Consider the following 16,362-nt stretch of genomic DNA (forward strand, 5'->3'; position numbering starts at 1 on the left):
GATGACAGGGCCATCCATCCATCATGTAGACCCACAACAAGCCTTCAAGGCAACAGAATCATGAAAATCCTTAAGCAGTACCACTGGGCCAGCAAACACCAGACCACAATAATAAGAAAAGGTCCCCTTTCCTGAGTGATTATAGTGGCCAGAATTGTATTGAACATTTAGTACATATAGCTAGTAACGTCAGAGCCAGGATTCAACTCAGAGCCATTTGCTCCAAGACACCACAGGGTCATTCACACATGAGCTGTTTCTCCTAATTCATTCATTAGCTCAGCAAGTACCTATAAGCATATATGCCACACTCTAAACTAAGTGCTGGCAACACAGCAATGATCAAAAATAGGCGCAGTCTCTGTTTTCATCAAATGCACTGTCCAGTGAAAGGAGAAGGGCATTAACCAAATAATGGTACTATGAATGTATAATTACAAAATGAGATACATGCTTTGAAGAAAAGGAATATATATGGGTCAGTAGCTCACAGGAGAGATTAGGGCTGAAGATAACATATGGAAATTACTCATTTACAGATAGTATCAGAAGCTATGATGAAGGAAGGAATCAGCTAGGGAGATTTTAAAGTGAAAAAAGAAAGAACCTAGGAACCCATCTCCTACCTCCAGAAGAGATATGGACAAAACTCACACAGTGGGATGTCATCCCCTCTCCTAAAATCACTGAGGTAGACTGCTCCACTCAGATCACATTCATAGACTAACAGAGAACCTTAGAATCAAAGTATCATAAAACATCTGAAGAAAAAAAAAGCCACCATAAATAGAAACACCAGCTCAACAAAGGGGAACCCCTAAGATAAAAGAGTCATTAAAGCAAACAGAATATTTTTAGTGAACATTATTAATACCCTCAAAGGAATAAAGGAAGATAATCATACCCATGAAAAAGAACAGGCTATTGTGGAAGACAATCAGAGACCCTAAAAATTTAAAAATTGAATATTTTTAATGGAAAACCTTAGAGGAAGGCTGAATAGTATAATGAACTCTGAGGAAGAGATTACTAGTAAGTTAGAAGATAGAGCTGATTTAGCACATGAGCACAAAGAAATGGCAAGAGTGGAAGGAAATAATAAGTGCTGAAGAGGGTGTGGAGAAGTTGGATCCCTCATACATTGCTGGTGGGAGTGCAAATGGCGCAGCTGCTGTGGAAAACAGTCTGGCATTCCTTAGATGGTTAAACATGGAGTTACCGTGTGACTCAGCAATTTCACTCCTAGGTATATACTCAGGATAAATGAAAATATATGTCCATACAAGAACCTGTACATAAATGTTCATAGCAGCATTATTCATAAGAACCAAAAAGTAGAACCGAACAAAACAAACCAAATGTCATCAACCCAAATGGACAAATATAATGGAATATTATTTGGCAATAAAAAGAAATGGAAATGAAGTGCTAATACATGCAAAACATCAATGAACCTTGAAGGAATTATGATAGCTAAATAAAGCCGTCACAACTGGCCACATATTGTATGATTTCGTTTATATGAAATGTCCAGAATAGGCGGATCTATAGAAAGAGAAAGTAAATTAGTGGCGATGGGTTAGGAGGAAATGGGGAATGATTGGTAATGGGTGCAGGGTTTCTTTTTGGGGTGATAAAAATGTTCTAAAATTGATTGTGGTGATATTTGCACCACTTTGTGAATGTACTAAAACCCACTGAATTATACACTTTAATTGGGTGAATTATATGGTATGTGAATTGCATGTCAATAAAGCTGTTTCAAAAAAAGAAAGGAAGCATGACACAGAAAATATACATCAAAAAGTTCTAATATCTATCTACTAAGAGCTCCCGAAACAGGAAAGCAAGATAATAGAAGGAAGAAAATACTCTTCAAAATAATTGAAGAAAAACTTCCAGGGGCATCAGGGTGGCTCAGTCGGTTAAGCATCCAACTTTGGCTCAGGTCATGATCTCGTGCTTCATGAGTTCTAGACCCTCATTGGACTCTGTGCTGACAGCTCAGAGCCTGAAGCCTGCTTTGGATTCTGTGTTTCCTTCTCTCTCTGCCCCTCCCTAGCTCCCTCTCTCTCTGCCTCAAAAATAAATAAACATTAAAAAAAACTTCCAGAACTGCTTGAGAAAGACTGAGTCTTCTAATTGAAGGGACCCACCAACTTTCCAAATAGGGTGAATGAAAAAAAGACTCACATCTAAATAGGTGAGACCAAAATTGTAGAAAACTGGGATAAAAAAGAAAATCCTAAATGATTCTAAAGAAAGTAAAAGGAAATAATCACAATAACATCAGGTTTCTCATGGCAACACTGAATACAAGAAGCAATGGAGTAAGCTATTCATATGATTTAGAGTGTTTTCAATCTAGAACCTTTTCCAAACAAAACTATTACAAGGGCAAAATAAAGATATTTTTAAACTTGCAAGGACTCAAAATAACCTACCCATATATATAATCCCTGTTTGAAAGAAGCACCACAAAATAATAAGTTTTTAAATTAGCAAAATTTTAAAAATAAGTAAATGAATTCAAGAAGAAAACAAAAGGTTATAATGAACAAAGACTCAAAATTATATTGATAGGTAATTTCAAATAATTGCTGAAAAGCAATCTGAAGTGAAAATTTCATATGACCTCAATATAGGAAATAGCAAGGGGAGAAATAAAATAATGCAAAGAAATTTTTTTCTCAATTAGTGGGAAGAAAATGGGGAAATGAAAGATGCTTGTTTCTTCATCAAGAAAGGTAGGGCACGAGGGGCGCCTGGGTGGCGCAGTCGGTTAAGCGTCCGACTTCAGCCAGGTCACGATCTCGCGGTCCGTGAGTTCGAGCCCCGCGTCGGGCTCTGGGCTGATGGCTCAGAGCCTGGAGCTTGTTTCCGATTCTGTGTCTCCCTCTCTCTCTGCCCCTCCCCCGTTCATGCTCTGTCTCTCTCTGTCCCAAAATAAATAAAAAACGTTGAAAAAAAAAAAATTTAAAAAAAAAAAAAAAAGAAAGGTAGGGCACGAATAGAGATAGCCATAAACTGTAGCTGTAAACAGAAAAATATACATGAATACATGTTTTAAAGTGTTAACTGAAAATAACAGGGAACTCAGATCACAGATCTCTTTACAATAATAAGTATTAGGGGCTCCTGGATGGCTCAGTCAGTTAGGCATCCGACTTTGGCTCAGGTCATGATTTTGCAATCTGTGAGTTCAAGCCCCACATTGGGCTCTGTGCTGACAGCTCAGAGCCTGGGACCTACTTTGGATTCTATGTGTCCCTCTCTCTCTGCACCTCCCCCCAAAAAAGTAAGTAAACATTTAAAAAATAATGTTAAGTATTCAAATTAACAATACAAAAGTTTTTTTAAAAAAGTCAAAAGCGCTTCTGACGATGATGGAGTAACTACTACTGCCACCATAAACAACCATAAAACTGAACAGAATATCTGAGGCAACCCTTCTCAGGCATTGGACAACAGTAGCACAATACCGCAATCCCTCAAAGAGAAGAAAAGCTAATGAGATGAATCTCCACAATTATCCTGGCTCTCTGCCAAGGGACAATTTCTTGACTGCAATGCAGTGAGCTAGAATCTAAGCAAAACACAAGAGCCCCAGTGAGCTGACGATACAGAAATTAAAATTTGGTGCAGTTGAAATAGCTGGTCTCTATAAGGTAGGAGTGGGGCAATGCATCGAGTGGCAGGATGTCAGGGGGAAGGGAGACAAAAGTGTGTGTGGGAATACCCTTCAAAGTCTTTGGCTGACAGTTGTACTGCACATGCACAAGGTGAGGCTACATGAGATTTATCAGAGAGCAGCTTCTAAAAGAGATTGATAAAGGAACAAAGATACGTTGATCAGTGCCCAGGGAACATTGGAGGTTTGGCTCAGCCAGAGTGGAGAGATTACATTAACATCTCATTAACATCCTAGGAACCCAGTTGAAATACCAGAAAGGCCCGAAGAAAGGACCATGCCCTTATAATAAGTCCTTTTAGGCCCTTAGAAAGCCTAAAACTAAGCCGCAACAAGATCTGTAGGAAGGACAAAATTTGGAGACTGAATCCCACCAAGTTGGAAGGTCTCGAAAAACACCTTGAGCTTTCTATAGGTCTGCTCTAACAAAGCATAAAACCAAACCTACACAAGCTTATCAGTCAATAATTGAACTGCCTCCTAGAATAAAATCAACACTCTCACATGGAAGGTAACAGAATCCAGAATCTCTACAATGATTATCAACAATGTCCAGTACATAAACAAAAATTACTAGACTTGTAAGGAAGGAGAGGAATGTAACCAATAGTCAAGAAACATACAGGCAATGAAAACGGACTCCAAAATGGGCCAGATATTGCATTTAGCAGACAAAGACTTCAAAGCAGCTTTTATAAACATGATCAGAAATAAAAGAAAATATTTCAAATAATTAGACAGATCAGGAATCTCAGCAAAGAAATGGAAACTATATTTTAAAAAAAGGAGCTGAACAGATATTTGATAATAGAAAACTACAATAAACTGAAATGAAAATTTCACTGGATGTGCTTAACAGCAGATTGGAGATGTGAAGATTCAGTGAACTTGAAACAAATCAATAGAACATTTATAATCTGAATGATAAAGAGAAAAAAGATTGAATAAAAAGAACCAGAGCTTCAGGAACCTGTGGGAAAGTATAAAAATTTTTAATTCATAAGTAATGTGAGTCCTAGAAGAGAAGAAAGTGAGTATGGAGCAGAAAACTATTTGAAAAAAAAATTGCTGAAATTTCTCTGATTTGATTAAAAAACATTACAGATCCAAGAAACTTGGCAAACCTCAAGCAGGAGAAATACAAAGAAAACCATGAGATACAAGAAAACCATGTCTGTGTACATCATAGTAAAACTGCTGAAAACCAAAGAGAAAGAGAAAAGCTTAAGACAACCAGATACAAAAGATCTAAAATAGGGGAAAACAATAAAAAGACTTCTGACTTCTCTTCAGTTATAATGGAAGCCATCTGCAAAATGCTAAGTTCTATCAACCTAGAATTCTTTATTCATTGAAAACATCCTTTAAAATGGAGATATTTTCAGAGAAAACATGAGAGAATTCACTGCCAGCAGACTTACATTAGAAAACAACACATTGATAGGTATTCTTTGGCCTGAGGAAAAATTATACCAGTTAGCAATTTGGGTCTAATGGAAGGAAAGAGAGCCCTAAAAATCTAAAAATGGTAAATAAGTACACATACACACACACACACACACACACACACACACACACACACGCAGCTTCTAAGAACTTTCTAAAAATGACAACTGACAGTTTATAGCAAATATGATAACGCTGTTAGGTGGGTGTTCTTATGTGTGTAGAAGTAAAAGATATGACAACAAAAGCACAGAAGATAGAGTGGTTAGGTCAGTAAAATTATACTTTAGTAAGGTTAGCACATTTGCCGAATTGGAAGTGTGCATAAGGAGCATGAAGGGTCAGTTATAAAGTGGGAAGTGATAAAATACTACTCAAAATAAATTTCACAAGTTAAAAATTCATATTGTCAGCTGTAGAACAACCACTAAAAATCTATTATTAAAAAATATAGCTAAGAAGCCAGTAGAGGAAATAAAATACATTACAAAAGATTGCATGTCGAGCCAAAAGGAAACAGGAAAGGAATAACAGAGAAACAAAATAAGTAAGTAAATAAGTAAATAAATAAATAAGACAAATGGAAAATAACCAACAAGAAGGCAGACTTCAACCTAAACATAGAAATAATTATTTTAGGGCACCTGGGTGGCTTGGTCAGTTGAGCATCCAACTTCGACTCAGGCGTGACCTCACAGTTTGAGTTCCAGCCCTGCATCGGGCTTGCTGCTGTCAGCACAGAGCCTGCTAAGGATCCTCTCTTTCTCTCTCTCTCTGCCCCTCCCCTGTTCACAATATCTCAAAAATAAATAAACATTAAAAAAAGAATTATTTTAAATGTAAAAGACTGAACACTCCAATTAAAAGACAGGGTGCCAGAAGCACTCTAAAGCTAAAGACAGGAAGAAGTTGAAAGTAAAAAGACAGATCCGTAAAGAACTATTACCATATACTAATAATAATATAAACAACTCAAAGTATTAAAAAGGGCAAAAGACTCCAATAGACTCTATTTCACAGAAGTTATGTGTGAATGACCAATAAGCACATAAGAAGATGCCCAACATCATCAGTCACCTGGGAAACAAGCAGAAAAAGGTGAGCAACTTACCACATCAACTGCAGAGGTGAGGAGACAATGTACTGCAGTCACAAGTGTGGGCTCTGGAGTCATATCAACTTGGTTCAAATCCTGGCTCTGACACTTCTCTCTACATGTGACCTTGGCAAGATAACTTAACTTTGCTAAACTTCAGTTTCTTTGGCTTTAAAAAACACAAACAAACAAACAGTGAGGGGAATAATAATGTTGCCCACAAATTGTTTAAGTTAACTAAGTACTTCTAGTGCCTGGCACACAGTAATCATTCATTAAATGTTAGATGCCGTCATTATTACTATTAGTATTATTGTCTATTCCAGCAGCAGTGGGCATAGGAAGGAGAAAAGGGTGGCTGGTAGGGATTCAGACAGGGTGGGAGTGCCCGTGTCAGCCTGGCACCCATGCTGTATGTACCCAGGCAATGCTAATAGACAGAAGGAACTCAAGACAGCTGAAGACCCTCCACTAACCCCTCTCCCCTGCTTTCTTCCTCCCCCTCTCCCTGCGAACCCAGGTGATCTTCCGAAACGAGGTGACCAATGAGTTTTTATACTACATGGTGGGTTTCAGGGTCATCCCTTCAGGCGTCATCAAAACCATTGAGATGGTGAGCCCCGTCCGGCAGAGCACATCAGCCTCCATCAAGGTGGAGAACCCTCTGCCCTATACAGTGACCTTCTCCATGGAATGCAGGGTCCCTGACATCAGCCTGCCTTCCCAGTTTGTGGTGCCTGCCAACTCTGAGGTATGACCCTGGCTACCAGGGGCTCCCTGATATCTGTGATAGAGGCATCCCTGAAGCTGGGCCAGCCCCAGGAGTGGGAAGGCAGGGGACGGTGCATCAATCACACTCCTGATCTGTCCTCTCCCCTTCTGCCCTTTGGTTCAGACATGTAAAAGGGACTTACTAATCATGAACACTTGCCTCTGTTATACACTTGTTCGCTTTGTTCAAACTGAAAACATTTTTGTTTTTTGCTAATTATAAAGGTAACGTAGTATATACGTGGTGAAGAGGGAAGCAAGGGACATAGTAGTGTATCGAGTGAACAGCAGGCGGTCTCGTTTATATGTTTGCTTGTGCACAGACCCGCTTCAGGAAAGACACATAACCTGTGACTGCTGAGAAGACGTGCCCTGGAATTCTGGGCTGCTGTGGAGATGAACTTTCTTTTGACTCTTTTTGATGTATGGCTCCAAATTCTCACTGTCTAGATTCCATCAAAATCCCTTCTGTTTCTCCAGCTTGAGCCCACCTGCTTATTCCCTGCATCCACTCTAGCTCTGCTTTCCCCTTCAGAACCCCAAACCTGGTGTGTTCTTCAGAGACCTTCCATGCCCTTTATTTTATTTTTATATTTTTCATCATGAATTATAAAATCTACACAGAAAACTAGGAGATATATATATATATATATATATATATATATATATATATATACATATGTATGTATATATGTATATATATGTACTAAAACAGGTTCACTTAAATAACTATGAAAGAACTATCTGTATAACCAGTACCCAGGCCAGGAAATAAAAAGTTGCCACCACCCCCAGAAACCTCTATCCCCACTCACAGTATCATCCCTCACCCCTAAAAGTTCCCACTATCCTTATTTTGTAATCATTTCTTGCTTTTAAGCCATATGGTTTGGGTTTGTCTGCTTTCAAACTTTATACAAAAGAAATCCTACTAATTGCATTCTTCAGTGTTTTATGCCTTGCTCAGTATTGTATATTCTGACGATCATCACACTGATGCATGCAGCTGAGGTCCATCCATCCTCACCACTGTAGAATATTCCATCATACGACTATACCACAATTTAGATATCCATCCTACTGAGGCCAGACATCTGTGTTGGCTTCAGTGTTTGGCTATCATGAAATATGCTGCCATGGACCTCACCGTGCAAGTGCCTTCCTGATGTACACGGTGTGTTTCTCCCCAGCGTACACCCAGGAGTAGAATCACCGGGTCACAGGGTGTGCTTGCCTTTCTTTAATTGCCAGTCAGGAGAGAATCTCCAGTGAGCAATGAGAGCTCACCAACTTTTGGCATTGTCACATTTTTAAAGGTTTGCCAATTCAATAAACTAATAGCTCCTCATGGTCTTAATTTACCTTTTTACAAACAGATTGGCTTTAGTCGGATAACAGTTTTGTGTTGGAGATTTGCCTCTGTGGTCATGAGCGAGAATGGACCAGATTTCCTTTCTTGTATTCTTTGTCCAATTTGAGTTCCCGTTCCACCAGCGATAGAAAAAGAATCGGGGATTTGCCTGCTTCCTCAACTCTGTGAAGGAGTCTATAAAAGATTGAATTTATGTCTTCCTTGAACCACAGATGAAGCCAATGAGCCCTGGGGTTTTCTTTGTGAGAAGATTGTCTGCTACTGATTTGATTCCTTTCATGAGTTATCACGCTACTCAGATTTTCTGTTTCTTCTTGAATCAGTAATGATAGCATGTCTGTTTCATCCATATATTCACAAAATTGGCATAACATTGTTAATATCCTCTTACTACTTCCTTATGTGATGTTCCTTTTTCATCTCTAATATTGGTTGTACCTTCTATTTCTTGATTGGTCTTTCTAGAGGTTTCTCAGTATATCTTATATTCAAGAAGGCATTTTTTTATTTTGTTGGTACTCTTTATTGTATGTTTGTTTTCAGTTGCTTGATTTCTGACCTTTTTATTATTTCCTTCTTTCTGCTTCTTTTGGGTTACTGGTGCTTTACCTAACTTCTAAGATGGATGCTTAGTGCATTAACTTCTAGTTTTCTTTATTTTCCAATATGCACATTTAAGATTATAAGTTGCCCTCTAAGTGCTGCTTTAGCTGCAGTGTACAAAGTTTTACATGTAGTATATTTTGTCATTAAGTTCAAAAATGTCCTTTCATTATTATTAATACTTCTTTTTTGACTCATGGGTTATTATAAGTGTTTCTCAATTTCCAAACATGTGGATTGTTCTATATGTTATTTTTTAAATTATTTTGTGGTCAGGGAATATATTCCCTATTTCAGTGCTCTAGAATTTGTTTAGATCTGCTCTACGGCCCACTATATGATCTTTTCCTTAATCTTCCATTTATTTTTAAAAAGCATGTGTTTGCCATTTTGATGTTCATTCTCTGTACCCTAGCTGATATTTTGGTCTGCTTGTTTGGTCAGATTTAAGAGAGTGTGTTAAAGTCACCACTCTGACAGGGATTTGTCTGTTTGTCCTTGTAGTTCTGTTGTGTTTTTGCTTTATATACTTTGAAGCTATATTACTAATTACATTAAAATCATAATATGCTTCTGGTGATGTTACATTAAGACTTGGTAGTCTCTTACATTTCTGTTCTTCAAGAGTATCTTGGCTATTCTTGGCCCTTTGCATTTCCATATAAATCAGCTTGTCATGTTCTTCCAAAAAAATTAAATTAACTATTAGGATTTTGATTGGGTTATTTTAAGAATGTATTAGTTACCTGTTGACCCATAACAAATTACCCTAAAAATCAGCAGCTTAAACCCACAAACATTTATTATATACACAGTTTCTGAGGATCAGGAATCCACGAGCAGCAGCTTAGCTGTGTAGTCAGGGTCTTTCATGAGGATGTAGTCAGTTGTCAGCAGGACTCCAGTCATCTCTAGGTTTGACTGGGGCTGGATAATCTGCTTCTAAACTCACTCATGGAGTTGTTGGAAAGGCCTTAGTTCCTTGCTGGCTACTGGCTGGAGGCTTCAGTTCCTCACCACATACACCTCTCCCTCCAGCTGCTTTCAACATGACAGCTCACTTCCTAAAAGTGAGTGATCTGAAGGAAGCTGAGAGAGCAAGGGAGAGAGAGCACGCACAAGACAGAAACCACAGTCTTTTCCACTTCATCTCAGAAGTGATATGCCATCTCTCTGTCATGTACTAGTGGTCACACAGACCAGCCCTGGCACAAATGGGAGAGGATGACACAAGAGTGTAATAGCAGGCGGGTGGGGATCACCGGGGGCCATCTTGAAGCATATTTATCACAGAGAGAATTCCAGTCTTTACACAATTGAGATTTCTAACTCATGAGCAGATCTCCATTTATTTAACTCTTCTTATTTAATTTCTCTCAACAATATTTTTTTCGTTTTCTATGTAAAAGGCTTACTCATATTTTGTTAGATTTACGTCTAGGTTTTATATATTTTGGTGCTATTGTAAATGGTATTTTTTAAAATTTTGTTTTCTATTGGTTATAGTATGTAACAATATAACTGATTTTTATATATTGACTTTGCCCCCTTTTTTGTCTTTTTAAGTTTTTTTATTTTAATCCCAGTTAGTTAACATACAGTGTTATATTAGTTTCAGGTGTACAATACAGTGATTCAATGATTCCATACATCACCCAATGCTCATCACAACAAGTGCACTCCTTAATCCCCATTACATTTCCCTCATCGCCCCACTGCCTTCCTCTCTGGTAAACATCACTTTGTTCTCTATACTTTTTTTTAAATTTTATTTTTTATTTTTTAAAATTTACATCCATATTAGTCAGCATATAGTGCAACAATGATTTCAGGAGTATATTTCTTAGTGCCCCTTACCCATTTAGCCCATTCCCCCCTCCCACAACCCCTCCAGCAACCCTCAGTTTTTTCTCCATATTTAAGAGTCCCTTATGGTTTGTCCCCCTCCCTGTTTTTATATTATTTTTCTTTCCCTTCCCTTATGTTCATCTGTTTTGTCTCTTAAAGTCCTCATATGAATGAAGTCATATGATTTTTGTCTTTCTCTGACTGGCTAATTTCACTTACCATAATACCCTCTACTTCTATCCACGCAGTTGCAAATGGCAAGATTTCATTCTTTTTGATTGCCGAATAATACTCCATTGTGTGTGTGTGTGTGTGTGTGTGTGTGTGTGTGTGTGTGTATACACACATCTTCTTTACCCATTCATCCATTGATGGACATTTGGGTTCTTTCCATACTTTGGCTATTGTTGATAGTGCTGCTATAAACATGGGGGTGCATGTGTCCCTTTGAAACAGCACACCTGTATTCCGTGGATAAATACCTAGTAGTGCAATTGCTGGGTCATAGAGTAGTTCTATTTTTAGTTTTTTGAGGAACCTCCATACTGTTTTCCAGAGTGGCTGCACCAGCTTGCATTCCCACCAGCAGCGCAAAAGAGATCCTCTCTCTCTGCATCCTCACCAACATCTGTTGTTGCCTGACTTGTTAATGTTAGCCATTCTGACAGGTGTAAGGTGGTATCTCATCGTGGTTTTGATTTGTGTTTCCCTGATGATGAGTGATGTTGAGCATTTTTTCATGTGTCGGTTGGCCATCTGGATGTCTTCTTTCCAGAAGTGTCTATTCATGTCTTTTGCCCATTTCTTCACTGGTTGTTTGTTTTTTGGGTGTTGAGTTTGATAAGTTCTTGATAGGTTTTGGATGCTAACCCTTTATCTGATATGGCATTTGCAAATATCTTCTCCTATTCCGAAGGTTACCTTTTAGTTTTGCTGATTGTTTCCTTCGCTGTGCAGAAGCTTTTTATTTGGATGAGGTCCCAGTAGTTCATTTTTGCTTTTGTTACCCTTGCCTCCAGAGACATGTTGAGTAAGAAGTTGCTGCAGCCAAGATCAGAGAGGTTTTTGCCTGCTTTCTCCTCTAGGATTTTGATGGCTTCCTGTCTTACATTGAGGTCTTTCATCCATTTTGAGTTTATTTTTCTGTATGGTGTAAGAAAGTGGTCCAGGTTCATTCTTCTGCATGTCGCTGTCCAGTTTTCCCAGCACCAGTTGCTGAAGAGACTGTCTTTTTTCCATTGGATATTCTTTCCTGCTTTGTCACAGATTTGTTGGCCACATATTTGTGGGTCCATTTCTGGGTTCTCTATTCTGTTCCATTGATCTGAGTGTCTGTTCTTGTGCCAGTACCATACTGTCTTGATGATTACAGCTTTGTAGTATAGCTTGAAGTCCGGGATAGTGATGCCTTCTGCTTTGGTTTTCTTTTTCAAGATTTCTTTGGTTATTTGGGGTCTTTTCTGGGTCCATACAAATTTTGGGACTGTTAGTTCTAGCTCTGTGAAGAATACTGGTGTTACTTTGGTAGAGATTGCATCGAATATGTAGATTGCTTTGGGTAGTATTGACATTTTAACAATATTTGTTCTTCCTATCCAGGAGCATGGACTCTTTTTCCTTTTGTGTGTGTGTGTCTTACTCAATTTCTTTCATAAGCTTTCTATAGTTTTCAGCATATAGATTTTTCACCTCTTTGGTTAGATTTATTCCTAGGTGTTTTATGGTTTTTGGTGCAACTCTAAATGGGATCGATTTCTCTTTCTCTCACTTCATTGTTGGTGTATAGGAATGCAACCGATTTCTGGGCATTGATTTTATATTCTGCAACTTTGCTGAATTCATGAATCAATTCTAGCATTTTTTTGATGGAATCTTTAGAGTTTTCCATATAGAGTATCATGTCATCTGCAAAGAGTGAAAGTATGACCTCCTCCTGGCTGTTTTGGATGCCTTTTATTTCTTGGTGTTGTCTGACTGCAGAGGCTAAGACTTCTAATACTATGTTGAATAACAGTGGCGAGAGTGGACATCCCTGTCTTGTTCCTGACCTTACGGGGAAAGGTCTCAGTTTTTCCCCATTGAGGATGATATTAGCATTGGGTCGTTCATGGATGGCTTTTATGATCTCAAGGTGTGCTCCTTCTATCCCTAATTTCTTGAGGTTTTTATCAAGAAAGGATGCTGTATTTTGTCAAATGCTTTCTCTGCATCTATTGAGAGGATCATACGGTTCTTGTCCTTTATTTTATTGATGTGATGAATCATGTTAATTGTTTTGCAGATATTGAACCAGCCCTGCATCCCAGGTATAAATCCCACTTGGTCGTGGTGAATAATTTTTTTAATGTATTGTTGGATCTGGTTGGCTAATATCTTGTTGAAGATTTTTGCATCCATGATCATCAGGGAAATTGGTCTATAGTTGTTCTCTATAATTAAGAATCTGTTTCTTGGTTTGTCTTTTTTTCCCCTTATCTTGTTTATTTTGTTTCTTAAATTCCACATATGTGTGAAATCCTATGGTATATGTCTTTCTTTGACTGACTTATTTTGCTTAGTGTTATACTCTCTAGATCCAACCATGTCATTTGAAATGACAAGGTTTCATTCTTTTTTATGGCTCAAAATATTCCACTGTGTGTATGTGTATATATATATACACATACACACGTGTGTATATATATATACACATACACACACACACACACACACATCACATCACATCACATCACATCTTCTTGATCCACTCATCGATCAATGGATACTTAGGCTGTTTCCATAATTTGGCTGTTGTACATAATGCTGCTACAAACATAGGGGTGCATGTATCCTTTTGAATTAGCATTTATGTATTTTTTGGGTAAATACCCAGTAATGTGATTGCTGGATCATAGGGTAGTTCTATTTTTAACTTTTTGTATATTGACTTTTTACCCAACCATCTTATATAATTCACTTATCAATAATAATTTCAGTTATAGATTCTTGAATTTTATACATGTATAATCATTCATCTGTAAGTAATTACAATTTTGTTTCTTCCATTATAAACTTCTTCCTGTAATTTCCTTTTCATGCCTTAATAGGGCTATCTAGGACCTGCAGAACAAGAAAGGTAGTAGAAAGATTCCTTGTTCCTAATCTTGAAGGGCAAGCTTTCAAAGTTTCACCATTTATTATGTTTGTTTAGGTTTCTTATAGATACCCTTTATCAGATTAAGGATGTCCCCTTCTATTCCTAGTTTGCTAAGAGTTTTTTTTTAACACTATGAATGGATGTTGAGTTTTATCCCATGCTTTCACTGCATCTATCGAGATGTCCATATCATTGTCCTCCTTTTAATGTACCAATGTGGCAACTGGTTGGTTTTTCTAACGTTAAACCAACTTTTCATTCATGGAAGAAACCCAACTTTGTCATGTAACGTTTTCTTCTTTATATATTGCTGGATTAAATTGGATAACATTTTTATGAGGCAAGTTGTATATATGTTCAGGGGAGAAACTGGTCTCCAATTTTCTTTTCTCCTGTTAGCCTTGTTGGATTTTGGTATCAAAATCTTATAAGTGAGATGGGTTCCCTCTTTTTCTCTCCTCTGGAAGAATTTGTGGGATACTAGATTGTCTAATAGAACTTACAAGTAAATCATTATGATCCTGGAATTTTGTTAAGGGAAAACTTTTTTACTATTGATTACATTTCTTTAATGGTTATGGGACTATATAAGTTTTCATCTACTGAGTTTGTTTTTGTAAGTTATATTTTTATACATTTGTCCATTTTCATCTAAATTTTTAAGCCGTGACAAAATCATCTAGATTTGTACACTATATTCTTTCCTGTTAACCATCTACAACAACTTTGATGATATCCTCCTTTTATTCTATTTTTCAATAAGAAGAACTAGTTCTTTTTAAAAAGAAACAATACCTACTCATGATAAAAACAAAATTTTAACTATACAAAAGTATATGGAACAGAAAATGAAAGTCCTCAAGTCCCATTTTCCTCACCTCAAGATAACTACTGGTAACAATTTGATATATATCCTTGCTGTCTCTTTTCTATACCTGCATAGACATATTCTTCTTCACAAAAATGAGCTTATGCTTTGCATAATTTATGGAACCTCCTTCCTTTCACTTTCAATATCATCAACACCTTTCATGTCAGTGCTTATAGCACGGCCCCTTCTTTTTCAATGGCCACCTAGTATTCCACTGGCGAGGATAAACTATCACTTATTTAGCCAATTTCTTTTTATTTTTTTTTCAACGTTTATTTATTTTTGGGACAGAGAGAGAGACAGAGCATGAACGGGGGAGGGCCAGAGAGAGAGGGAGACACAGAATGGGAAACAGGCTCCAGGCTCTGAGCCATCAGCCCAGAGCCCGACGCGGGGCTCGAACTCACGGACCGCGAGATCGTGACCTGGCTGAAGTCGGACGCTTAACCGACTGCGCCACCCAGGCGCCCCAATTTAGCCAATTTCTTACTGCTAACTCGTTTTAATTATTTCCCTTATTTTGTTATTATAAGCAATACTCTTTGGTTCTTGTTTTGTTTTGCCATGGGCAAAAATAGAAGAAGGAGAAAACCTTCCCTGAATGAAGGTAGGACCCAGGAAGTTGTTCTGAGCTTGGCTGTGAGCAAAGAAGGAGCTGCTGATCTTCAGCCCTCCTTCTGGAAACATTCACCCCCATTGCCATAAGTGTGCTTCTTAAGAGAGGAACCAGTATCTCTTAAGAAGCATACTTATGGCAATGGGGGTGAATGTTTCCAGAAGGAGGGCTGAAGATCAGAAGCTCCTTCAGCCCTCCTTCTGGAAACACTCACCCCCATTGCCATAAGTGTGCTTCTTAAGAGAGGAACCAGTATCTCTTAGATTCAAGGAGATTCCAGATATATAAATACCTCTGGGGTATTTCTAGGTAAAGTTAGAAGGGGTACAGGGGAGGAAAAAGACCAGTTTGGACAGAGATTCCCCAGGCTCAAGATCAGTGTGAGCAATTTCTTGTGAAGCACCATTTCTGGCACCAACCTACTCTGAGGTCACTGGGTAGCAAGGGATGGGTCAGACTCTCAGCATCATAGGAGCCTCTGTCTTCTCTTGCAGGGCACATTCTCGTTTGAATTCCAGCCCCTGAGAGCCGGAGAAACCTTTGGGAGACTAACACTGCACAACAATGATTTGGGTTACTACCTGTATGAGCTCAATTTGAAGGCCCTGCCAGCACTGCCTGAAAAGCCCATCCACTTCCAGACGGTTCTTGGCAGCGGTCAGAGCATCTTTGCCAAGTTTACCAATTACACCCGGCAGAAGACAGAATACTACTGCAGGGTGAGTAGCCACTGTCCCACCCTCTGCCCTCCCCTTGCTGGGAGTCTAAGCTTAAAAGTAATAAGAGGAGGACACAGGGGGTGCAGAAATGTGAAACGCACAGGGAGTCAGGCGCTTCATCTAGCCTGGAAACTCCCAGGTATAAATAAACAGTATCAGGCCTGGGTTCTTCCTTATAGAGTCTATCTTAACA

At 38.4% G+C, this 16,362-nt stretch overlaps 1 protein-coding gene across 1 annotated transcript in view; it reads left to right on the plus strand.

The window, feature by feature from the left end:
* Positions 1 to 16,362, plus strand: part of HYDIN (HYDIN axonemal central pair apparatus protein) — a 340,954-nt gene that overhangs the window by 322,679 nt on the left and 1,913 nt on the right. The window contains 2 exon segments of the mRNA XM_047079251.1: positions 6,754 to 6,984; positions 15,945 to 16,169. Coding sequence (XP_046935207.1) covers positions 6,754 to 6,984; positions 15,945 to 16,169 — 456 coding nt within the window.

This window comes from Lynx rufus, unplaced genomic scaffold (assembly GCF_022079265.1).
Source record: "Lynx rufus isolate CCGP_SWC_20201006 ecotype Redwood Valley unplaced genomic scaffold, mLynRuf1.p SCAF_16, whole genome shotgun sequence".
Taxonomy (NCBI): domain Eukaryota; kingdom Metazoa; phylum Chordata; class Mammalia; order Carnivora; family Felidae; genus Lynx; species Lynx rufus.